The sequence below is a fragment of the Argopecten irradians genome, chromosome 2, assembly GCF_041381155.1.
Source record: "Argopecten irradians isolate NY chromosome 2, Ai_NY, whole genome shotgun sequence".
Taxonomy (NCBI): domain Eukaryota; kingdom Metazoa; phylum Mollusca; class Bivalvia; order Pectinida; family Pectinidae; genus Argopecten; species Argopecten irradians.
In genome coordinates, this window is record NC_091135.1 from 20,397,298 (window position 1) to 20,425,268 (window position 27,971).

The 27,971-nt window shown below is 35.0% G+C and overlaps 2 protein-coding genes across 10 annotated transcripts in view; one reads left to right on the top strand and one right to left on the bottom strand.

Moving 5' to 3' along the window:
- The first annotated feature begins 3,463 nt into the window (after positions 1-3,463).
- On the top strand, positions 3,464-5,354 carry LOC138316494 (uncharacterized). The gene is made up of 2 exons (XM_069258187.1): positions 3,464-3,487; positions 4,155-5,354. The coding sequence occupies exons 1-2, from the start codon at positions 3,464-3,466 to the stop codon at positions 5,352-5,354; spliced, it is 1,224 nt and encodes a 407-aa protein (XP_069114288.1).
- A 2,412-nt stretch (positions 5,355-7,766) lies between these two features.
- The window catches only part of LOC138314775 (beta-1 adrenergic receptor-like), a 59,450-nt gene continuing 39,245 nt past the window's right edge, over positions 7,767-27,971 (bottom strand). For 7 of the 9 annotated variants that reach the window (XM_069255302.1, XM_069255306.1, XM_069255299.1 and 4 more), the window contains exons 3-6: positions 25,789-26,785; positions 24,569-24,692; positions 13,168-13,218; positions 7,767-11,977 (exon numbers count right to left, since the gene is read on the bottom strand). In XM_069255302.1, coding sequence (XP_069111403.1) covers positions 10,995-11,977; positions 13,168-13,218; positions 24,569-24,692; positions 25,789-26,736 — 2,106 coding nt within the window. In that variant the 5' untranslated portion in view covers positions 26,737-26,785 and the 3' untranslated portion in view covers positions 7,767-10,994. Of the gene's footprint in view, positions 11,978-13,167; positions 13,219-15,005; positions 15,036-24,568; positions 24,693-25,788; positions 26,786-27,971 lie in introns of all 9 variants that reach the window. The other 2 variants (XM_069255307.1, XM_069255308.1) reach the window with 2 other exon arrangements.

Below are 27,971 nucleotides of genomic sequence, written 5' to 3' on the forward strand. Positions count from 1 at the left end.
TTTCAATAGCGAGAAATAAGCAGAACGACACAGTCTCTATAAGACTGGCTTAAAAGCGAGAAATAAGGAGAACGACACAGTCTCTATAAGACTGGCTTTATAGCGAGAAATAAGGAGAACGACACAGTCTCTATAAGACTGGCTTTATAGCGAGAAATAAGGAGAACGACACAGTCTCTATAAGGCTGGCTTTATAGCGAGAAATAAGCAGAAAGACACAGTCTCTATAAGACTGGCTTTTTAGCGAGAAATAAGCAGAACGACACAGTCTCTATAAGACTGGCTTTATAGCGAGAAATAAGGAGAACGACACAGTCTCTATAAGACTGGCTTTATAGCGAGAAATAAGCAGAACGACGCAGTCTCTATAAGACTGGATTAATAGCGAGAAATAAGGAGAACGACACAGTCTCTATAAGACTGGCTTTATAGCGAGAAATAAGGAGAACGACGCAGTCTCTATAAGACTGGCTTTATAGCGAGAAATAAGCAGAACGACAGTCTCTATAAGACTGGCTTTATACCGAGAAATAAGGAGAACGACGCAGTCTCTATAAGACTGGCTTTATAGCGAGAAATAAGCAGAACGACACAGTCTCTATAAGACTGGCTTTATAGCGAGAAATAAGGAGAACGACGCAGTCTCTATAAGACTGGCTTTATAGCGAGAAATAAGGAGAACGACACAGTCTCTATAAGACTGGCTTTATAGCGAGAAATAAGGAGAACGACACAGTCTCTATAAGACTGGCTTTATAGCGAGAAATAAGGAGAACGACACAGTCTCTATAAGACTGGCTTTATAGCGAGAAATAAGGAGAACGACGCAGTCTCTATAAGACTGGCTTTATAGCGAGAAATAAGCAGAACGACACAGTCTCTATAAGACTGGCTTTATAGCGAGAAATAAGGAGAACGACACAGTCTCTATAAGACTGGCTTTATAGCGAGAAATAAGCAGAACGACACAGTCTCTATAAGACTGGCTTTATAGCGAGAAATAAGGAGAACGACACAGTCTCTATAAGACTGGCTTTATAGCGAGAAATAAGGAGAACGACGCAGTCTCTATAAGACTGGCTTTATAGCGAGAAATAAGGAGAACGACACAGTCTCTATAAGACTGGCTTTATAGCGAGAAATAAGGAGAACGACGCAGTCTCTATAAGACTGGCTTTATAGCGAGAAATAAGGAGAACGACACAGTCTCTATAAGACTGGCTTTATAGCGAGAAAAATAAGGAGAACGACGCAGTCTCTATAAGACTGGCTTTATAGCGAGAAATAAGGAGAACGACACAGTCTCTATATGACTGGATTTATAGCGAGAAATAAGGAGAACGACACAGTCTCTGTAAGACTGGCTTTATAGCGAGAAATAAGTAAGAGAACGATACAGTCTCTATAAGACTGGCTTTATAGCGAGAAATAAGGAGAACGACGCAGTCTCTATAAGACTGGCTTTATAGCGAGAAATAAGGAGAACGACACAGTCTCTATATGACTGGATTTATAGCGAGAAATAAGGAGAACGACACAGTCTCTGTAAGACTGGCTTTATAGCGAGAAATAAGTAAGAGAACGACACAGTCTCTATAAGACTGGCTTTATAGCGAGAAATAAGGAGAACGACGCAGTCTCTATAAGACTGGCTTTATAGCGAGAAATAAGCAGAATGGCTCACTGTCTCTCAGACTCTTACTCTGCTGATCAAGTTTTGATCGTTACTTGTCTGGTCTTGTTACTAGTCCATTCTTCTCAAAACTGCAAGGCAAATTTGAACATAATAAAACGGTTTTACGTTGGGTTGTTTTGCAGCCACTCGGCGATAAACAAAAGATTTTGCAGATTTCTTTGGGTCAGCTGCATTGTATACTATTCAGAACATCCAATTTTTTCAAGGCTCATGATTTTTAGAGATCGAAAGGGTGGAAATTGATGTCTTCATTGTATAAGTCCTAAACAATTTAAATAGTAGAGTAAATGGATATTGTTTACTATCTTGTTATGAATTGAAGAAGTAGGCCACGATGACCTATATGGATGTAGTTAAGCATTTGTTCTATTTTAACATTTGATACCGTGAGATTAAGCTAGAACTGTATTTGAATCTAAAACAGGTTATAAAGTTCTTTATGTATGTTTTGTGAGATAATCTCAAGCAGCACGTATATTGCGTGTAGAATGTTCGAATTGTGTCGTGTTTTTCTCTTAGCTCTAGAAAACATATATACTGTACGGTGTGAGAGCGCATTTCTTTGAAAATAGCTGGCTTACAGAGACAGGAAAGTCCGTCTCAGAACGAAATCTTATCTATGATGTTTGTTTGACATGAGACAGAAATGTTCGATGTTTTACCTAGATAGCCATTAGGATTAAAATTTAGTCACCCTTCACGATCATACACTGGGGCAGTAGGCACAATTCTAACATATCACACGACAAAGTTAAATAATCTTAAAACCTGCTTTGAACGCCGACTGAAATATGTTCTAAAAATGCACGTTTGAAAGACAAAGATTCGTCCTGCAAATTTTTAGAAAATTTTCCGCTGCGCTATGCTTTTCCTAAAACGTTCAAGCACATTATAAACATTTCATTATAAATGATAAAATACATATCAAATAGACTGATTTTAAAATTTTTAATCGTAGTGCGTCTTATACATACATTTTCAAATAAAAGAACGAAATAAGATGTAATACATAACCATTTTTACGTTTCATCTTCCTACGCCACTAAAATAGTTTTTGCTTATCACTGAGTGGCCGTCAGTTGCATTTCTCTCCTAACCCCATTGTTTCTCGTCCGTCTGCCTCCTGTTAAACCTGCTGTTATTTTGCAGAAGCTGCGGTTTAAAAGATGACAAAAATATTTATAAACACGTACATTTGGTATATCAGCGTTGACGTAACACGAAGACTAGTACAAATGCCAGTTATCATTCCACCTTCCACAAGCTATTGTACAACTATTCATTATACTCCGGAAACCAAGTAAAATCGAACAATATATCGACAATATGCATGGAAATTATTTATATATTACTGAAATGTGATAGAAAGTATTGGGATTCATATAGTTTAACCATACATTAATATATAGTAATATCGATTTGTTCGTAATGTTGACAATTATGAGCTAAAATGGGGACACCGGCTGGATCCTACATTACTCCCCAAAGGATATTACTTGTCGTTGTCGAACATAATGAGAATTTAAAATCAAACGAAATCCACTAAATCCACATTTACTTACACGAAGCCATAATGGATACATAAAGTCAACTATTGAATACATCTTAATATTCCTTTGTTATTTCTATGTGGCCGTCAAAATATGGCGGTGGAAATATAAATAATTCACACGTGTGGTAGGGCATTGTTCCGTCAGCAAATCAACATTTTTTAAACAATATGTTTCGTCGTGTACTCCTTAGAAGGGTTGGACACTCATAGAAACCATGGTCATCCGGAGACAGAGTATGGTAAGTATTTTCTGATTGTCGCCCCCGTTTCATAGTCGGTGTTAAATCATCGGACACTTATCATAACAATTGGAACTAGGAGTTAGGTATGAAAGTCAAACATTAAACTTCTGTGCCTGCATCAATAAATCGTGATTTGAGAACGTATTGGTGTAAAACGAATATTTTTTCTCTTAAAATGAGCTACTTTTACCTCTTGTTTATTGATATGCTTATTCTTATCAACAAGTCAATAAATAAAAGTAAAAGTGATTTTAGGACAGATGATTCCGCCAAGTACTGGTGTTTTAGGTATGCTGCGGTATTCTATCGCCAACTATTAAGTCTTGGAGCTTGTAATGTTCAGACCAAGACGTCGTATATAGGGTCTTTCGTGGTTTTCTGAGGTGACCTAGGATCACTATACGTTTTATACCTAGAAGTTTTATACTTATTGGCCGTTTCTTTAACCATTTCACACTTTGTGTGTTTTCTTGTGAAATAGAAGCTATAAATATCCAAATTTAGGGTGTCCTGCAAGTTCCGGGAAGAGGATACGCAATGAATAATCTTTTTGTAAATTACTGAAAATATTTGTAATAACTACTAGTATACATAAAGCGATGATATAGTAAAACGATCACGTACTTGTATGATGATTATCTATGACGATTTGTTTGTATTTTAGCGCCTTGCCCTTTGGCCACTAGTGTCGTTCCTGCTGATGGTATTGTTTTTCCTGACACTAGGACGATATTTGGGCCTCTTTACCAGACTACGGATGACCACCAATTCAAACAACGAATACCCGACTGGTGTGTTCATACAGAATGTCAAAAAGAGTTTAGGAGAAGGCGCGTTTAAAACTTTCCTCGAAGATTGTATGAAGTCAGCAGATTACCAAACAGGAGAGCGGTTTATTGTGTATGACTGTTCCTATTCCTGGGAGGGAGACTGTGGGGGGTGGTCCGACAGAATAGCCGGCATTCTCACCACATTCATCATCTCTATACTGGCTAAACGACGTTTTCTCGTCAACTTTGACAAACCATGCTATCTTGAGGATTATTTCGCGCCATCTTATTTCAGCTGGAGATACGAAGTCTCTACCGTGTGGAATAAATCGAGTTCATTCCACAAACTACGGAATAACAACTACAAGCAGATCGAAAAATACCTGTTTGGAAGGGAAGACATCAACACCTATTTTACTGAGGATGTCGTGTACCTGCGTATGAACTGGGACTTCCTACGCGATTTCAAATCAAGACCGGGCATTGGAAAGGACGTTCCGTGGATAACAAAATATCATCAAGCTGATATTTATAAACATTTCATAGATGTATTTTTTAAACTCCCTCCAACCTCTGAAATTGCAATAAGTGAACGAATTCGGGCAAATAGAAAACGAAGTAAATTAGCGTGTGTTCATATCCGACATGGAACCAATCCGAACATGCCCCGAGACAATAAACGTCCCGACCAGCCTCTGGATGTTCTTTGGGGACATTTTGATAAGTTAAACAAAGACGAATACGATTTGTTTGTGGCCTCTGACACTGATAGTGTAAAAGGTATCGCTAAGGTCCGTTATCCTGGCAACATAATAGATACCCCTGGTAACATCACTCACATAGACCAGCCCCACAAAAACGACGAGCGCCAGGGTTTTGTGAAACAGCTGCTGGATTTCTACACACTGGTCAGCTGTGATATACTCATCATTCCATCCAGTGGATTCAGCATGTTAGCCGCATTTGTACGGAGCACCGACACCGGTCTGTACTGTTGGCGCGGACAGGATATAATACCGTGTTCACGGTATACCATCGGTGACATATTCCCGATAGGTAAATATGGGATTAAACCAAAAACGTACAGGAATTAAGAGAAGAGTTGGCGAGATTATGGCCTCTTTTTTATCGGAGTTTGGTTGTTTGATAAATGACAATGAAGAAATTATGACATACAACAGCGCTGGTATTATGACATAACTGATTAGTTTTAATCCTAACAAGCCTGTGTCTAACATTTCAAGAATGATTCCAACAGCCTATTAGACGGATATAAACTTCACAAAATGCACACCGGATTTATAAATATTTGTTTGTCTGGTAAGCAACCATCAAATTCATTTGACAAGCAATCACTTATTTATTCTGATAATCAGTAGTTTGGTTTGTTGTTGTGTTGAAGTATTATTTTATTGTTTTGATTTCTGTATTGAACCATCCAGCATATCTTGCGCTCTCGGTGGAACTTTTCTGAAATATGGAATGATAAGGAACTGGAGTTTGGTTCTCTTCAAATCTTTCTTGGAATATACATATAGACCATATTATAGAATCAGCCTCTAAAAGATTAAACATACTGAGAAAATTAAAATTTACACTTGATAGAGACACTTTACAACACATTTACATGTCATTCATTAGACCCATCTTAGAATATGCGGATGTAATCTGGGACAATATTCCAAAATACTTAATTGATAGGTTAGAAAGTGTTTAAACAGAAGCGGTCCGAATTATAACAGGGGGAATCAAACTTTGGAAAATAGAGTTACTTTATAAAGACACACAATGGGAAAAGCTAGTCGAACGTCGTAGAAAACATAAACTTTTACAATATCACAAAATGGTTCATAACACATCTCATACATATCTTTCCTCCAGATTACCCCCTAGACCAACCGCAATTCATACATACAACACTAGACGATCAGACATGCATCAAACAATTCGCACAAGGACAAATTTGTATTATGCATCTTTTTTACCTTCATCGACTCGTGCATGGAATGAACTTCCAGTAGAGATAAGAGAAAATTCCTCTATTAAGGTTCTCAAAAGCTACTTTGAAACCGAATTCACAAGAACACCGTTTAGCTATTTTAACACAGGTAATAGATCAGACCAAATACTTCATGCTCGGTTGCGTCTAGAATGTAGTATACTAAACCAACATCTTTTCAGTAAAAATCTTATAGATTCGCCTCGTTGTGTATGTGGTTTTATAATAGACGATTCTTTTCATTTTTTGTTCAATTGTATCAAATATGCTGACATTAGGCAACAATATCTTTCTGGTATATTCACAAAATATAATATCGTTGACGATTTAAATATCCTTTTATTGGGTGATCCTTCATTTGAAAATAAAATGAACGAGGAAATTTCTGTTTCGGTACAGAAGTTCATCTTTTACAGTAAAAGATTTTAGTAATTCATACCTTGTATAGTTTTCTTGTTTTTTCACTGGGGTTTCAATCAATAAATTTGTCAATTACATAATTAATTCATAATTATAACTTTACATTTACTATCACAAAATTATTATTTTAAATGTCTGCAGTAGATGTATACGAAAATCATATAGATTTATCACTTAATTGAAAAGTAACTATAAAATTAATTGTCTATTGACAGTATATTTCTATATTAAACACTTAATGTACTACGGAAAAAATATATAGAGGGAGAGAGAAATATCTCTTTCTAAGTATAAATGTATTGTCTCACTGGTTGTCCTGTTATTGTGTATATGTCCATGTCAAAAACGCCGTGCTTTTATTTCAGGAGAGGAATTAATATAAGCTCTTAGCTTGTTTTCCCATCCTAGCTGTCTGTATGTATTGGTGTATACGTATGAACTAAGGAACTGTGTTATCTACTTACTTATTTTCTCTTATTGCAGTAATCATTGATACTCACAATTTCAAATAGTCATTGTCGGAAACCCCCGAGAGACCGCTCTGTCGCTGTGACCAGAAGATAGAGCGGTGACTTGTGTGTTACAAGCTGGGACATCCTCTCCTTCATGTCATATTTATATATATGTTGATCATTAAAGATGAGGAACAATGGGAACACTTTAGTCGACATCGAGTTATCGGATGATAATGTTTAAATAGACAGACTTGCTTAGTGCCTTTGTATGTCCGATTCTATGTAATTTCCATAGGAGGCTCGAGATACTGTACCATATTTTCCTTATTTGAATTCCTTAAATCATTTGGTTAGAATTGCTTCTTCTATGTCAACATTTCTAGGATAACAATTCCTAGCAGACGATAGTTACATATTTCATAAAGCAACATTTTACTCTGTCTTCGATGGTAAGTGTTTCTATGTTGTTATCAAACAGTACATGATTTCAACGATAGAATGAGGATTTCTATGTTGTTATCAAACAGTACATGATTTCAACGATGGAATGAGGATTTCGATGTTGTTATTGGTATGTGAACAAAGAAAGGAGGACATTGTCATTTTTAAAAAACAGAACATAAAGAGACATGTAATTTGTTTATATTTTATTTAAACATAAGATGGCATCTATTTCAGCCCACTGCTCACAAGACACGTCTACACATACAGACACATACTAGACACATACTCTGGTTGACATGACTACACACACATACACTTACTACTCTGATCTTTGGTTGACTATCAACATTGTACATCAGCACTAACGATTCACTAGCAGTAAAACATGGGACATTGTTAGGTCATTTGATCGCAAAGACTTTCCTAAAACAACGGAGACTAGGGGCAAGACGACAAAATTTGGGCACTAAGAATTCACAATATAGGTATGGACTTGCATGTATTGTAGACCAACAACAAACAGAATGAACGAGAATGTGAGTTATTTCAGTCTGTATTGCCCATCAGGACTAGACTAATCATAGGACTATGTATAGTGATCTGGAGGAGAATTCAGTAGCACAAAGGGACACAAATGGAATGAACTTCACTATTGATATATAACAAATGCATTTGGCAAGTTAAAGCGTATGGTTTATTGATCTGCCAGACGATATTAAAATGACTCGAGGGGGGGGGGGGGGCTTAGAAAGTACAGATATAGTAATGAATGTTATAACTTGCGTAAATCATACCATAGTTAAATATAATGTTTTAGGTTACCATTCATTGTCCTATTGTACTATCAACACTTAATCTTTGAACAATGATGGGTACCGGTATCAATTAATTTGTTATTCTGACAATTTAAAAGTACTTTTCAATGTTTGTTATGCAACATTGCATACCAGTTCTTTACAAATAGAGAAACCATTTTTTAAAAACATGTCTTAATAAATTTATTTTTGGTCAATGAAAAGAAATTTTGAGATAAACAGAGAAGCCATATAATCAATATCACGTATTTTATTGTTGAACAATGGTCAACACTAATAATTACACAAGATCGCCATTATGAGTAAAACAATATCACATAGTAAAAAATGATTTGAACTTTGTGATATTTCATAAAATATACAATGTACAAGCAATATGTCATGCTTTGTTCTATTTGTTATAAAAAACCAAAGAAATAAAAAATGTACAACGTTTTAACAGTAAATAAATAAAATTTCTAATTATGGAAAAAATAAATTTTCGAAAATAAAGCATAATAACTTAACACAAAACGAGTTCTGTACTTTGTTTATAAAACATGTCGGTGATAAGCCGACTTCCACATGACATATGGAGACAGTATAAGTTTGACAGTTAATTCAATATAGCTAGCTTTGAAAAACACAATTAAGTCAATCATGACAAAATATAAACAAGAATTACGTGCCATTATTTGACTTGCATTTTCAACTTTGTCACCATAAAAAGCATTTGACAAAGGAAATGAATTGCGACAAGTTTATCTCCATAGAAGACCCTACGTATGTTATTATAGTATTAGAAACTTGACTAAGTCTGAGTAAGATCAAATTTAGATAATTTTGTGAAAATGTATACATTCACATAAACCCTAAAAAAATAGTTTATCAACCCAATAGTACTACAACCAGGTAAAAAATTGTAAATCTTTGTCAATTTTCTTTTTCTGATGCAAAGAATATCTTTACCATGTTTCAGAATAATTGGAATTGTTTGTACTAGTTCTCAAAATCAACTAAACACACTGAGGTTTAGCTGCAGTAATAACAAAACGGCTTTTAATATTTTTCTTAATATTTTTCCATTATTCTTACAGATGTAAAGAGCATTACGACAATGTGAGTAACTTAAACGTAAATCATTAAAATTCTGAGTTTTTAACCCAAAAATATCAGAACAGGTTTAGATATTTTTCTCATACGTTGTCACTTTATTTTGGTTGATGCAACTAGTGAATTGACCAAGTTTCAGTTCAATCGGATTAACGTTGTTAAATTGTGAATTTAATGAAAATATTGGACGCCGGCGGAAAAGCAATACCTTAGTCTCGCATTCCTCGACTATCGTCGAAGGCGAGAGAAAAGGGAGAATGTAATTTTTATCTAATTTTCACATTTCAAATATATTTCAAAATATAAGGTGGACGCTTCGAATTTCAACTCTTCATGCTGTGCCATCATTATGGGAGACATGTACACATACATTCCATATACCATACGTTTTGAATATAAAGGACATTCATCAATATGTTCACCTATGTTTGTGTCTGATGGCTGTCGATCTTAATTAGTAATACTAGCAGTTGTTTTGTTGTACCTGGTCAGGGTTAATTCTCATATCTGATCACAGTAAATGAGGATAACTCTCTAAATATATATCATAAATACAATACCTGGTTATATGGTTGTCGAAAAATCCTACACGGCTGCCATGGACACCGTCGGTAAACAAATGGGACAGATAAAATATGTTTAGAATGAAAATAAAAATCACTGTTAATAATAAATATATTTGATAAATTGATTGATTGAATTATTGACACTCCTTGTGTAATTATTAAAAATACTGTAATAAATAAATATATATGATTGTCATTATTAGTGTAAGATGTGGCTATGAAGCATATAATGCGTTATTTTAAAGATGCTCCACCGCCGACAGGGCATAAATGATATTAATCATTTGAACAATAATTGGTGTTTAATCGTATATATATATATATGCCTAATTAACACAAGAAATAGTATAAAATAATTTATTTCGCCTTTGGTGCAATCAGTACTTCATTCCATATAGGATATAGTGTCACGGAATTTTTTCGGGATGCAATTAATTATTTTTCATATTTTGAACTTGAAGTAAAATTAGAAGCTCAAACTTTTCAATGGTGGTAATGGTGTAAAGAATACTAAATCGTCTGCTCCTGTTTTTTATAGTGCAAAAATAGCATTTGTCAGCGGTGGAGCATCTTTTAAATTCGTAAAGACGATTTCTTATAAAATGGTTTTTTTTAGTATAAATACAAATAAACTTGTTTGGAGATTCAAAATGTTCATCATTGGTCTTCAGCAAGACAAATAAATAAATTTCATTTATTTTTGTATGATTTCTACAAAAACGCTATCACATATATACCAACTTAGAAAACGATTAAAAACTGAACTCTCGTAGGAGGGAAATGGAGTCAACGATGATACAATACTTCAGGAACTTTCTTATATTTAATATCAAAGCATTATTAATTCTACATAACTTAAGACATATTTGTTCATTTGCAAGGGGAGAATATCATATCAAAAGCAATAAAATATAAACATATTATATCACACAATAAATGTATATCAGGAAAATACGTCTTCGGATTTATTTGGATCAGAGGAAAACGCCGAGAAAGAACGACAATTGGAAGGAGACAGCAGATTTGAGCCATTTGATAAACTAGAGCATCGACGTAACGCCGTAGGGTTAACAGAGACTTCTTCAGCAGACGGAGTTTTGAGGAGAGGCACTGAGTATATGGCATCCGAACTTTTAGCGTACACTTTTAAGTCTTTATCTTTTACAGCAGTATTAAAGTATGGCGACGTGTCACTCTTGCGCTTCACGTGGCCTTTTGTCCAAGGCAGAAGAGAAAACTTCTTCTTTTCTGCCGAACACTTTGTCTCTGTGTTATTATTTTGCGATTTAGTATCGCCATGTGTTTTATCTGGCACACTGTTTATTTCGATGTCGACATTTGGCGACAGATCGGTGACGTGAACTTTAGAATTTGAACGTGAACGGGGTGTTTCTCTCTCGTGAAAAGATTCAGCGTCGCTATTGTCTGATAAAGAGTTACAAGTGTTTGAATTTCCATTCGGATACAAAAACTTCACATCTTTTCTGTTTGATCGTCCATTAGGAAACAATGACGGACCTCCATTAGTATTGCTGTCCGAATCGCGTTCCTCCAGGACCTCAAGCCCTGGCGGACTGCTACACATTATCCTGGAACCATTCGAACCTGCCGTTGATGGACTAGATATGAACAAATCGTCATTATCAGGCTTTTTTAATTTGGTATCCAATTTCATTGAAATAATTTTTCCGTTTTTAACGAGTATGACTGAACCATCTCTTCGTATGACAGAGCTGCCGGACTTTGCCTTGGTTTTGCCTGTAAGTTTATGTAGAAGTTTATACGACGAGTCGGTCGATGTTTGGCGTACGTAATGGTTCCCTCTCGAGGCGTTCTGTCCACCCTCCTCGGATCGGGAGCCTCGTACTGAGCTTATGAAAGTGGAGATTCGCCGCAATGGGTTGGGGGAGCTTTCGTAGACTGTATCTGTAAGCAGAGGAAACATGTCTTAAGTAATCTTTCCAAATGGAGAACATTCATCAAATACAAATATGCCAACAACAATGAGGATGACAAAACAAGAGAGCAAAGGGTTCATGGCAAATCACAAATGCGTCAAACATTACAATGAAGTCAGAAAGCACTGGTTTAAATACATACGTATTTTACAGGTACAAGATATTAAAAGCATTTTAAAATAATCGTGTCAATTACGAAATTTCTCACGAGTTACTAATACATTTACAAATTAAAAGCGTATTGTATGTTGTCTTTAACAAAATCTTCGCTAATGTGGACTGTCAACGGTTTCACATCATCATCATACAATAGTAATCGTTCACATGTAATGTCTAGTTTTATACGAACCATTCCTCTAACTTTTGAAAATTCTTTGTTATGAAAGGTTAAAAAGCTCCGAATAATACGTTACCTGATACGACTTCCAAGATTACATACATAAATTATACAGAACTATAACGTGAAATAACATACTTAATACCTTTATATTTACAAGGGATAGTATTTCGGGACATATACTGTATATAGGATGTCACCAAAGGAAATGCATGCTAGGAGATAAAGGATATATTATATCAACAAAAGTAATATAACATCAAAGGAAGCTGGTCAAGTTTTCATACAAAGTTGATACAAGTAAATGATATACAAATGTTTATGGAAATAATGAGTTTTGTCATATTACGTTACACAACAGAAGTTCATTATATATGTAGCATTTGGCAGTCTGGTATAATCATGCCAACCTCTCTGGCTTACTAAATATCATTGGCCAGTACATATTTATATGTCACTAGTCTACATTTGATTAATGTCATGCACACATATGCCATTTAGACCGCATGCATTCAGCAATTGCATCAAAATCCATTTCCCTAAGAAACATTCGTGCACGTGAAAATCGCTCGAAACTAAGGGTTCCGATTATCATGCATTGTGCAAAAAAATCAATATCAACATGACGAGTTGCAGCTTTATAAATCAAATCCATACCAACGTAGATGTATAGATATTAGTTAATTGACATGTGTGAACATCCCTCATAAATTCATGCATCATAAAACTGACAGTACTTTATTGAGTCAAGAAGAAGGAAAATAAACAATGTTATTCCTGACGGTTGCCAGGGAAATAATCAGAACTAGCCAATGAAATACCTGGTAGACGCCAGAGTCTGATCGACTGGTTATCTAACATCTCATAATGTTCTGTGGAGACATAAACAGTTATAATATCACCTGATTATTTCATTAACTTCAAGCAATTAAACTCCAATGATGGGTCCCGTTTTCAAATTGCGAGATTTTATCACGTTGAATCCGGTACTATGTTAGTGTAACATTAACTTGTAAGATTACATAAAAATTATCAACTTATCACATTATGCAATAACATGGCATCAGGGAATAGTTTCCAATTAATTTAAGTCATTATTTACATTGATTGTGGACATGCTATTATGTAATAAATTTCGGACAATTTCCATAACTATATATGATGTCGCGTTCCAAATACAGTTATATGTTGTAGTTGAAATGCAATTTTTAAAAGATATGATGTCGCGTTCCAAAAACAGAAATAACTTATCGTTGAAATAAAACTTGTCCCCATTTATGTCGCATTTAATGGATTATTCTTACACCCAATTTACATACATCCTACCAGTATAACCATCTTTCGACGATGGTTAGTGTTTATTTAGCTTCACGTCCCGTCAACAGCAGGAGCAGCATTAACGGTATTAGTGAATTAATGTTAATTGGGATAGAAACTGTTCACTAAATCTACCTGTCAACCGAAGATAACTTGTACAGATTTCAAGTGGAATAATACACCCTTCACCTGTTCATCGTATATTGACATGCTCACTTAGAAAGAGATTTGTGTCTGTTCGTCAAAGGAGTTTTTATTAATTAGAAACTGATATATCAGTGTCTGTGACAAGAGATTTAAGGCATCTTTCATTTAAAATCATCGTCAGATTCTCTTTTCACCTCAATACTTGATAACAATATGACTTATTTCAAATTATTTGTATCGCGGTTGTCGTCACAAAATAGATAACAAAAAGATGTTTTGCTCTTACGGAAATTTGATCTTCCTCCGTCTTTTTTCTAGAATCTCTCGAACGTAGATAATTACAATAAACATAGGTGTATTTATATCGATACATTAGACCATTTGTACTTATACTTTGAGGAACGTAAATGAAGATTAGCAGTTTGATCCAGAATGAGGAAATTATACTTAAATAATCGCTAAAGTGAGTGGTGGGTGAAATGAATTTGGTGAATGTCGAGGAGGGGTTATCAGAAACGTTACAGAGGTATTGTAAACAGGCTTTGAGGAACAGACACACTGAGATGGAATATAAAAACTCGAGCTTCACACCGCACATAATACTTCAAGGCATTACTCACAACTTTCATTTGTCTCGGACTATTCAAATCAATTTCAATCTCTGTTGGTATTATCGAAAATAAAACATATTATAGAATATGAAGGCATATCAACACTACCAGATCAAGTGAATAACACAACTTCGCCCTTTGATAAGGTAGGCAGAAGCATGGTATTAAAATGTCAATCTGGTTTAGATTAAGTATGAATTTTTAAAATTGTTTAGGACAGCATAACATGCTTCGCCAAAGACAGTCGTTTTATAAATATCGTTGTATAATTGTTAAAGTGCTTAAGTTCCTCACATTTTATGTAACATCACAATCTCATCCAAGCGTATCAATAATCACTGAATAAACCATAAACTTATTAAAGGATGACTACATATTATGTATAATGCATTTCAGAATCTTAATAGGTCTATAAAATTGACATACATGTTTTACTAGCGTCTGGGACAACATAGTTTAGTGTGTATTAAAGCAACCAATCGTTATGGAAAGCATTAGCTTTGAGGGAGGGAGGAAATGGGTTGATTTCTAGTCAAAGGGACGTCACTCTCACAACCTGGCATACTTATGACGGCTATACCTACAGTAGAGCATTGCTGGAATCTCGACGTTACCTTAAATAAACCATTACATCCTTTAATTACGTCCATGTACTCATCTTATCTCTAAATAGAAGTCGAGTTTTACAGATCTTACACATATCATTTTGTCACATGGAAACAGTTATTTTTTTCGTTTCAAGAAAGATATCAAAATATGTTAGTATTTATAAATCAACTTAATTAACAGTAGCATAATAACAAATATAACAATACGTAAATAATTTATATTTGAACTTACAGACTGTATTTATCATAAATATATAACTAGTAAATTCATAGTGTCGTCGGCCTAACTAATAAAACTGTCTAGAGTTTAAGTAACGTATCACATGATGGTTCCTACTATGTACTTAAAGATGTTCTTATTTCATTTTTTGCGTATAAAATATACATCTAACAAAACAGCATAACTTTAACAAGAAGATGACGATGGCTAAGGTCATTAAAGTGCGACTGTTGTGCAATCTAAATTGGATATGAAATTAACTTATCATTGGCCCAGATGCCCAGCGGCGGCTGATGTAAATAAGTTGAATGCGTCATACATAATATAAACAACACAATCTACATAGATTAAAACCGCCTGCTATCAGGTTCACATAAATAAGGCATCGAATTCCGTGATCTTCAAAACACGTTTTTTTACATACCGAGAAATCTATAACTAATAAGGATGTTTGTCATAATAATCTGAAATGATGCTAGGAGTTACCTGTTGAAGAAAACGTGACTGGGAAATTTTATCTTGAATATGAAGATTTGTATATCGATATATCAATGAAGCTTTATCATCATCCCGCTGACTTTCTGGACCGTTTTAATTATCGTCATTCAACATATTGGTAAAATGAAAATATTCCAAAAACTTTCATAGCATAGGAATCTACCGGATCGCTGTGGAATCGTGGTGTGATTTGGAATACTCCAACCCGACATCGACGACAGATTCTTCTGACCTTAGTCGTTTGACTGACATTAAACTGTATATCATTTGATCTCTACTGCTGATAAATATTCCGGGATGAATTCTATTAAATATTTCAAGAGCTTCTGTTCGAATACTTTTAAGTAAAGTACCGGTTCAACGTATTTACAATGCTATACTTTGATGGAAATTCAATAGATAAAGGAAAGGTGAAAAAGTCGATAAACTTAGAACATGTATATGGTCAGACAAACATGTCCTTTTTCGTTACAGTAACAATGGTAAACAATAGCAGTGAAAACATGCACACTACAAAACATGATTCAGATATCTCTTTTATATATACAGAAACAAAATAAATAAATAAAAATGGTAGTAAAACACAAAACATTTACAACAACCCAGACAATAGCAATGCGCATGACTAAAATAAACATATGTTGATGCTTGAAAGTTTTTACGATAAATTCGGAAACAAACACGTAAATAGACAATATACTACACAACTTATATGTATCATATTAAAATTTTCGAATTGTGATATTTAAAAGTCTACAATAGCATTCTAGTTGTGTAAGTCTACCTAAAATAATTACGGGACATCAATTTTCTCTTAAAAACTGAACTAACAAGTCCATACCAGTGAGAGTACATATAACTGCAGTGAAAAAGGAAGGTTTTACAAGGACACAAAACAATGCTGAACTCATTCAATCACTAACTTAGTACCTACACGTGCCGAGTTATTGAAACATTGTCAAAATACTACTACATAGGCCTGCTTCACTCTTCCAATCTAAATACGCATAATTCCGTGTCAATTACAAGCAACATGTTCACTGTAATTTGATCCAAAGGGTGAAAATGGAGTCGCTACTTTGAATTGTTTATTGGAGCAAGAGTGAAATTCCATACGTAATTGTTGGAAACAAAAGTTGAAATAAAATTTACATTTTTAAGTTATAAATTTAACTTTGCCCGCGTTTGGGTAAGTTGCCTGATGAGTGTTAAGTAAAAACCACGTGACCTACTTTTTAAATCATTTCAGATTATAGTTTTAGAATGTTTGGAAAAGGTTATTTGCTTGTAAGAATGTTTCTACAAGCAGTTTGCATATTTCAATCCATCAAACTTCTCTTTTATTCGTTTCACGTTATCTGACACAACTTCAGACGATAGCTTATCACAAGTGGATTGGAGAACACTCAAAAGGCAACTCGTCCGCTTAATGGAAGCTAATTCCGAAAGCACTTTAAACTTACCATTGGGGATCTGAAAAGTGACCAGATGATCTATTACATGATTGGAATAACATGATAGGCGGGTATTGGGGAATTCCAATCTGTCTCCAGGTGTAAGGGGAGTGAGGGGTGTCGTTTTTAATCGTGATCATCTCCGCAACAAACAATTGTTCACGGTAACATTGCCAATACTAAGCCATGATCGGACACTGTTATACAGATAAGACAGACATGTTGCCTAGGCAACGCTGTGTTTCTTTATCTTCATTAAATGAACAATATCTGTTTCCATGCTAGCTTTTGAGTTATGGAAAAAATATGGGAAACAATCAGTGGACTTGCAATGGATTTGCAACCTGTGAATTATCTTTTTCTTTTCAATTATTTCGTTTGGCCTCGATCATGAGATAGTGTAGTGTTGAACAAGGAAACTATGGGGATTGTGTAAATCAGTGAATTCATGCACAGACACGCCTACTGCATCGCACACAAGCGTTCGTACCAGGGGCTGTTCGACATTGTTCTATTATATGCGACGCATTGTTGTCTCTTTTGTGTGGAAGCGCCATTGCGGACCCTCACTTGGATCGTTCCCATTGGTCCTAGGAGATGACAAACAAACACCCAAACATGTCAACATTCAACTAAACATAACAGTACAGGGTAACGAAACGCCGTCGCTGCTACCTAGTGACGTCTGCATCTAGTGACGTCATCATTGTGTACTGATGGTAATATGTGTCATACAGACCTACTTTTTGAAAAAATATTGATTTTCCCTTAATAAGTTCGTGAAAATCACGTCATTTTCTCGTAAATCAATGACGTCACTTAAACATACAAATAGCCAAACAATTAATAATTATGCATAAATACAGTTCATTTAACCTTAATGAAAAAGACAAAAGTAACAGATGTAATCTTGATTGAAAACAGTTGAAAATATACGTATCAAAACACCAGGAGAGACAACTGACGACATTTAACGAGAATCAGGTGGGCGATTACATGTATATAAAGTTTCAATCAGACATCAATTACGAAAGGAAACACCAAAACAAATGGAGAAACAACGTAGACACCATCGAATATCGATACTGGGCAAAGGATACATCATATATAAATTAATAAAATATACATCATTCATTCTAATATGAATTACTGAAATAAAACATGATACATAGCCATGTATAATCGACTTCATACCGGCAAATAAAACAAAATAAAATAAACGGTAAAGCAAAACAAGTTCTTCGGATGCAATGAAAAATAGTAACCATAAACCAATGAGCCTTAACCTAAACATTGTAACGGTTCTGGCAACCTTCCACAATGTTCTTATATTTTGCTTCAGTTTGACAAACATAGCAGTGGATCCGAGTGAAACTGATGACAAATGCTATCACACTCTATATATATATTATGTAATATAAAGCGATACAAAAAATGTCGATAATATGATAAAAGATAAATCTGGACCAGTCATTAAAATATAGTTACACTCTCTCTGATAATAACAGCGTGTTAATAACTAGATCTAGTTCAGTGTATGTTGTAGACTAATTCTGATAAAGGTTACGCATGATTAATGATTATTTATGTAATAATTGCGTAGTAGAGGTGAAATTGTGTGATGAACTATGTAGATCTATTACGTTATATATATCCGCCGTGTGCTATTACGCTTGGTGGTTTATTGTTCTCTAAGCGTTAAAAAACTAAATTTGTGTGTGCCAGTATTACTCTATAGAATAGGTATTGGATACTTACTTAACAACGCCGCTCGTGTAGATTACTCTAAATATTCGGTTTATTCTATATATAGTCATAACAACTCAATATAAGTTAATTGAGGACGACCATCTTAGATGTACCTTGCAAAAGTGTTGTGAATGTGTGTGCGTTTTGGGAGACTGTGGTATAAGATTTATGAACGTTAAATATATATGTATACATATTACAATGCTACAGTCGACCTTCAATTATCTACTATAACTACTATAAAACCAATCACAAACGAAAGATCTTAAATATATAAAACGACATAATCCATTAGCCGGAAAATCTCGGGATATAATGTATATTCTATGCATGATACTAAAATTATTTTATGAAAACAAACAAATGGATGCATATTGGAATGAATTTATCTAGAGCACCATTATAACTGCTCTTGGAATAAACACTATGTAATGCAGGTACGGTAATGAAACCATCGCCACCGGGTACTGACCGTGCTATAATGAAAAAAAAAATGTTTCGGCAGGGAGGGACGTCACCCGATTAATACTTAACTGTTCGGTCAAAGTAACAAGCCCTGGACACACTACTTTAAGTCAATATCTAGACCTTTTTGCTGACACAACAGTAACCGACTATTAAAGTATGGACATCCCAGGAAACCATAGTCAAATATCGAAATTTGATTGAACTTTAGCAAAACAAAAACAAAAAATTTAAAACGATAGGTTTGGACTATTCAGTACAGGTTAATAAATACATTGCAAAAGAGCAAACGTCTTCTTATTTATGCCAGACATCGTAAAGCAAAGAACCTAAAATTGACTACAATAATTATAATCATGGCATTGTGCGGTTACTTCCATCGAAACATAAAATGATAAGCACGATTTGAAAACAGCTCGACATCGAAAGGTGTGCTTACATCTTTTTTGTATTATAACTTGTTAACAGATAACCGTGACATTCAATGTGGACAATTGTAAATATTAAAGAAGTTCAATAAAATAGACAAAACAGCACAGACGAGAAAACGGTTGACAGAACGTAGTACAGAGCTAGATGACGTCCCACCACTTATACGAAACCACATACGGGGGTATACAGTTGCTTGGTTACCGTTAGCTGTCAATCCTGTTCGTGTCATAGACACTATTAGAAGCCACCGAGTACTTCCGAGTAGTTATAATAACAGCACCCATCGGACCTAGTGTATAAGATAATAGTTTAAGGTATATATTGTTAATGTTGATGATGGCAATTCCACGATAACTTTTTTCTAAGAGATTTACATGTAAATATACTTATTAATCAATGGATTTCGAAGATTTTACGCACTAAAGCTAAAGAGAGCAACAATGCCGGATTTAATCAAGATATTCTTTCTCCAGCATTGGACCATTAATTCGAAAGTAGCATACGCTATAATATAGCACTAGTAGCAGATCCATAAAATAGGGAGATATATCTTAAGAGGTTAACTTCATAGTGGATATGGATACGAGATTTCACGATAGATCTGACTTGGGTCACGTTACAACCGAAAAGCCTTCTAAGACCCTAACAAACCCTGAACGATAATTTTATCATTGACTTTCACACATCCGTCTCGTGCTCGATACTAACTCTCCCAAACATGGTAAATGCCTATCACGTGAGCAGGCAGACTATTTAGGTATCTGTCTCGCGTAGTTACAGATAGTCCACGTGAGTTTTATGTCCCAGTTCCGATGGGAGACGAGATCGCGTTGCCCATCACATTCTAAAAGGTATGGTGCTAATTTCGATTGAGGTTGCCGTCAGTGAGTGTTCCCAATTGGGTTTACGTGACACGGACTAAAATTACCTAATTTATGTCGAAGGCAGGGCACTATCGGTCACTGTCAGAACGTGCAGGGACTACAATTTACTGTAACCTACCTTTACGTTAAATCATAAGAGGTAAAGTTATCAGTAGCAGGTGTAAAGCGAGGCAATAAAAGAATAAACATTTACAATTCACGTGTACAAAATATTAAAACAAACACTAATTTGATGTGAAAGTGTCAATTAATGTAATTCAAACAAATTCTAGTTTTGTCTTAGTTTCTTTTGTTCCCATGTATTTGAGTAGTTTTTCGGCGGGTTTATTTTATAACTCTAAAGAGTGACGTTATAACGATTAATACTATCGGTTAATTGGTAAGATAAATCTGGTGCTGAGGTGTTATCGACAAGCCATTGTTATCCTTTAACATTGCCCATTAGACTTTAGACGAAGCAAGTTTCTATGGACCGATATATTCTAATGTGTCAACACAACGGGCCATTACCGTGGCTTACACTGACGATCAAATTTCTATGATAAAGAATATCGTTCACAAGAAGCGATCATAAACATTCACCTAACTCGGGAATGAAGTATTTTCTACAATAACTGTAAATAACTTATAGAAAATGTAATATGTGTTAAAATATGAAATATGATAACAATAAGGTACCTGTGTATCTTGTGAGAGTAGGGTGTTGCCTTCCAAACTAGTTTATCTGATCATGTTGGTAAATATATGGTTTTATTCTGCGACCAGCTCTGGTAAATTGTCAATATAAAAACTTGATTGGAAGAAGAGATAAAATGGGACACAAATATAATCAAGTGGCGAAGATATGAAGACATTCAATCAGAAGAAATATGCCAGCAATGAACAACTTTGTCTATGTCAACGTATTTAAATACATATGAATAAAATTAAGTTATAACATCCACAATATTCATAAATATGTACGTTAATTGAACAAAGAATAACTTATTTTAAGTTAATACCTGTTCTGGTTGCAGAATAAAAACGACTACAACTAAATTATTTATCGTTTATCTTTTATCTATGAAATTACACCAACACATTTATATTATATATCCATATAAATACTCATTATCTAACCATTAAACTGTTTTCAGTTGGCAGTTATGGTCTGATTAATGCCAACTGAAAAAGAAAAAAAACTTAAATAGAAAATTCAATGTAACACATCGACTGAATAATTGAAGTTTAACATCTAAAAACCAATAACAATTTGTATATAAAAAGCAAATAATAATTTGATAAATAAAATATATGAAGCAAAATAAAACTGAATAATGTGCACTGTGCGTGGTGCTGAAAATGACATACGTCGGAAAAGCTGAGGTCAAAAATTCCTCAGAACCCGTAACAGGGTGGCGGTGGACATTTCCAAGCGAGAGGAGGGCCTTCCTGAGGACATAGTTAAAGTAAAAGGCACACCAAAACGTTAAGCTGGTACTGAATGAACAACCACATTGGAGTGTGTGTGTGTGTGCATATGGACACATGGCACTTAAAATGGTCTGCGCCAGAAATACAATTCGCATATGTCAACGGAAGTTCACAAATGTCATAATATCCCCTAACTTTGAAAATTGAAGCTATAGGTATTATTTCTAGATCACTTAAAAAAGTCAAGTTCTGAATGCAATTGTCTTTAAATTCTCGGGTTATTGTGTTCCGCATTGATTTAGTAAATACAATTCTAAGTAAAGTTCTTTGATTAAAGTTTAAAAACATCTAAGGTTTTAATATAACATGTCGATAAATAATTTCTGGAGCAGACGACAAAAACAAAATTGAACGACGTTGTGAACGACAAGAAGCTAAATACCACGGTGACAGAAGAAGTGTTAATACCCTATATTGGACCTCAAACATCTCGCGCCTTGTCTGGAAAATTAAAACATAACATGTATCCCTGACCTACTTACGAAGTGAATGTCCACACAAAGATTCTCAAACACAATTAATTCAGATAAGAATTCGAAATTAAACATTGTACTTACTAAATTTAATTGCCACTCACATAACTTATGTCTCACAAATGCCATCTTTAGAGTTTTGATTACTTATTGATCGTTATGTCATTAGTTTAGAAAAGGAAATGGTTTTTCACAAATCTTTATGTCGTCACCCTCACAAACAAATGACGTATCAACCAATACTTACCCACAAGAACAGACAACTGCGTATTACTAAAACGTACTGATAGTGACCCCATTTGAGATATATGCATACATGTGTTTTCAAAGGATTTAAATTCAGATGTAACTGCATTGTCGAACTGATGTTTACGCTTACTATCACTAACCAGCGTTAGAATGTCACCATATGTATGATGTCGTTTTAATCTTTGATTGGCAGATTTATCCCTGTGTGCGGTTTATACTCCTCGTATGCGCTACATACATAACCACTAATTACATGATTCATATCTAAATGTTTTAGGTAATCAGGTTATACTTCTGAATAGAACAGGTGCCGTCATCAAAATTATTATCTTTCATTTAATATATGATCTATGAGGAAATCAAAAACATTGTCGTTAAAAATTAAAGGTATATTGTAGGGTGACTTTTATTGCTTTGAATTAATTGGAGTGACAGACATGATGACGAATCTGTCAATCATGAGTGCAATTACATTAATCGGGGAGATGACAAGTGCATCAATTTGATAATATGATAAAACGGTATGCAAAAATATATAACATAATATTGATAGCCATTTTAATAAATAAATTGCTTTTCACAAAAAGAACTTGGCATTTTGAAGACCATAAACAATATATGTAAATTCATGTTATATCTTCGAATGTCGTGAAGCCATCATCATGTATAAGACAAAGCCATTGTCTCGCTTGGGTTGGGCTGGGTAAGCACATGCGTACGTATGTTAACCGCTGATTAGCATGTCAGACAGGGGAGTAGTATACAGGCAAAATGCACACGGACATTGTCTTATGCATCGTAACTTATCCCTATTACTGAACTAGGGTTACCTTGCAACTTAATTTGAGTTATCTCCCATTTTAACTATTGGTTTCATCTACCCTGGCAAAGTCTAGAGAGACTACTGCAAGGTGCAGTATTGTGTTGAAATGTCTTAAACATTGATTTATTGTGCGAAATTCTTTCTTGAAAATCAATTGATCTAATTTACGTGAATCGATGAAAGGTAAAATATTTATTGAAAAAAAGTTAACTATTGTCTGTTATAACCACTTATAATCTGTTATACACCAGGATATAGCGCAATGTCATACAAACTACAAAGGATACCAGTAGATATGAGAAACTTGAAATACAGAACTTAAACAATCAATATTCATTCCAAGTTCTAGAATCAATCAGACTGGCACAAGGGAAACAGGTTTAACAGGTATATCAAAATAGTAGAATTATCATAATAGGCAAACGTATCAAAATTCAGGAGAAATGTGATGTAGGCATACAGTTCTCATAACGAGCATATTGAAGGAACACAAGCAACATTATTATTAAATTCGATATAAAATCGTATTGACTTTGACACATTTTCCACATTTATCGGAACAATCAATAGAAATGCAACAGTAAAACATTAAAAAGATGATACCAAATGGTAATGTCACATTATATTGTCACATTCCTTCTTCTATTTGAATGCAGAAAAATCAATATAACGTTTGAATAGATTCAATAATTATTTGCAAATCTAAAATTCATGTTTAGTACAGTTCTTTTGCGTAACAAAGCTTGTGTGAAATGAAGCATCCTTATTCCGACCAGCTCTTTAAGTCGTGCTAGTGATTTAGCTGTGAAGTATACCTACCATCGCTAACGACATAGGATGGCTCCTGACACAGAATTTCCTTGTACCCCTCCCGGAACGAGGGACTCCTCCAGGCGTAGATGATAGGGTTACACGCGCTATTCATATACCCAAAACAATAGGCCTGCAACGAAAGCACAATCAATTATATCATACACGAAATGGTCTCAAGGTAAAATCAGGAGCACTCATTATCTTTTGGCAAACATGATCAGTTTCAATGGAAGTAACAGGGTAAATGCAATTTTTATGGAAAGCCTTGTGATGTGTGATTGTTGGAAATCTTTCAGAATGTACCCTAGCGGAGACGCCAAGATAAAGCAAAAACCTCGTGGGTTTCGCATATGTCTCGTACAACCAGTGTCCCACACACTCATCGTTTGAATCCCGCGAGGCTTTGTTTTAGTAACCTAGAGTAGAGTCTGGTAGATTTCCAACAAAGAAGCGACAAGCACCTTACTCAGTCATTGAAACTGGTCAACATTGCCCGAAGCGAATGTGTACTCCCAAGTATAAGTTATGGGATACCGTAACTTATAACAAAAGGTAAGGAACTAAAGATAGAGGGATTCCAACAAGGGCTGTGTTACATATGTTCGATGTATATCAAGTTTTAGGGAAAGTTGCCTCAAGTTCACATAAAATGTATTTCTTAACGTCACATAAGGATCCTTGACACACGAAACTATGTTATGACGCAATTAAACACGATCAATATCATAATATGCCTTAGGATATTATTTTGGGATTGAAAGGCAACATAACTGATTGTATAAACTCGTTATATAATAGTAGTAAATAAAGCATTCCCATATCATCGATTTTGTCAGAACGGCGTACTATGAACAACTCTTAGATTATTATATATACAATTCACGAATAATATTGTGATCATGCAAGGCCAGGGGACATCTGAGCACGTAAGAAAGGACGCGCGTGACTCTTTAAATGTTAACTTTGATTGTTACTTGGGGCAACAATGGCTTTTAATCTAAGTTGATGATTTATTCATTTATTGTTTTAACCATTTCTCTATGAAGTGACATCTCCCATTGCAGATCATGATGACAACGCTTAATCTTCCGGGGCGCCTTATTCTATTCTCTCAGTATGAATTATGGTTGTATGGTTGTTCTTTTATGTCAGCATTTAATTTATTTGATGCAGTTTCAGTACACGAAAGTAATATTTGTTTTGTTGAATAAATACATAATACTTACTACAGCGTTCAAATATGGCGGGAACTTGGTTTTGTCAGGTTCGAAGGTCACATAATTAGCATATACACAGTAGGGTATCCAGCACAGGACAAAACAGGCGAGTACGATAAACAGTGTTATAGTGACCCGTCTCTGCTGGCTATAGATCTGAGCTCGGTCCATCGCCGTGTTCTCGTCCATTCTCTGCATGTGTTCTCGTATCTCACCAAACATGCGAGAGTATGCAAAAATCATGATAAAGAGTGGCAGAAATATATTGGAAGTCTGTATAATGATGTGGAACAGTAGAGATTTGGTTGTTATCACAGGGTAAGCGGGGCCACATTGCATGGTGCCCTCTTTGAACTCTGCGTGAGAGAGAATGACAGTTGTCAAGGCAGCACATATGATGCCCCACCCCCAGGCTGCCAAAATCATCATGAGAATTTTACATTTAGTAATCCGTGTCAGGGGACGAGTGATTGACAGATACTTATGTATACTTATATGCATGAGTGTATGTATAGATGTTATAAAACATGTAGCATTCAGAAAGCTGTTGATTGTGCACAGGACTGGTCCCAACACCCACTCTTGGGCTATCAAGGTGGCTAAAGAAAATGGCGCCAGCAAAATTCCTATTAGAAAATCCGCTACTGCTAAACTGACGAGGAACATATTAGTCCTAGTGCGCATGCCTCGATGTCTTACAACCACTGCAATCACCATAAGGTTTCCAAATATAGCTAGAATCATCGATATTGACAACCATGTGCCGAATACAATTTGTTCCGTAAGGGAGAATGTCTTTCGAGCCCTCGTAACGTTTGTGAAGTCTGTCATGTTTGAAATATTCATTCCTTCCATATTTGGAAAGGTGACTTCAGAACGGGCGGGAAAGGACAGCATAGTGACGCCCCCGACACTACCTCCTTCCCCGCCCACAACCCGATCAGAAATGTTTGTCATGGTTGGTCACGAAATCATCCTGTCAAAGTCATCATTCGCCATTGGGTACCTGCAACACAGAAATACAAACACAACTCATATTACTACAATTCATATCAGATCGTTATATATTACAAATATATGTGCCAATTAAATAATGTGATTAAATTTGATAGGAGGATCTGACAATATCCCAGTAAGGATCACGTCAAATGACCTTTGGAAATAGCCAATCAAATTGTTACTTTTAGAATCTTGAAGAAGAATTTCAAAAGACGAAATAGTTTGAAAAGCTGTCAGAATTATTCTTGTGTACATAATCATATCGCCCAAAGAGCATAACAAAGCTAAATGTTTATGTATACTAGGTAGAAATGGCGTTTCCAATTAATGTACATGTAGCTATAAGTAGAAAATGCTTTTGATCTGAATCAAAGGTGGTATAAACTTCATCCGAACATGATCCCTTATGGAATGTTGTCAGATCATCTATTGAAAGGAGCGGTTATAATGATCTGTAGAGATATAACGGCAACATTTATGTTAACTATGCCAAGAACCTGCTCGAAAATTTACCATCTCGGCTCTCAGCCTCTTAAGCGTACACCATACATAACGAGATGTCCTGAATGATAATCTAAATATTTGCATCATAGACATATATTCATTATACATTCATAGAGCCAAGCAATGGAGTTTAGAAGATTTGGTATCCTGTGTGAATGGTTTGTGACATTTTAGGTCGACATACGTCACAGAAACTATTTGATATTCCATGGAATCGTCTCTCGGTATGGGGAAGATTAATATGACTGAAATATTCCTTCAGCGTGTGCTGCCTACCAAAGGCATTTCAAGAGTTCAAAATAAGAAAACAAAAGTAACAGTTAATGAGATATCAAATAAAGAAAACCTATAGCAAATCAATAAACTCTGAGTGCTAAAAGTAATATCGACATGTAGTTTAAAGTTCTGAATACAAATGAACATACAAATGTGTTTAGTAAATCGTATAAGAGTACATACCATTGATATATTCCAAAGATAACAATAGTTAAAATTCGGTTATTGCGAATTAAATTTCATTTATTGCAACTTCAGCTGAATTCAATAATTTCAAGAATGCAATACGTAAACCAATCAGATGCGTCGTAACATATATGAAGTCGGGATTGTACGTAGCATCCCTGCTTTACATTACTGATTAATTTTGCTCAAAACAAATCCAATAAAGATTTTTGCAGGTCTGCCGTGTG

Bases quoted from the DNA above. Each gene is read 5' to 3' on its own strand.
- LOC138316494 (XM_069258187.1), top strand. From the start codon at position 3,464: ATGGTCATCCGGAGACAGAGTATG. The intron at 3,488-4,154 runs GTAAGTATTTTC...TTTGTATTTTAG, and splicing joins TCATCCGGAGACAGAGTATG to CGCCTTGCCCTTTGGCCACT.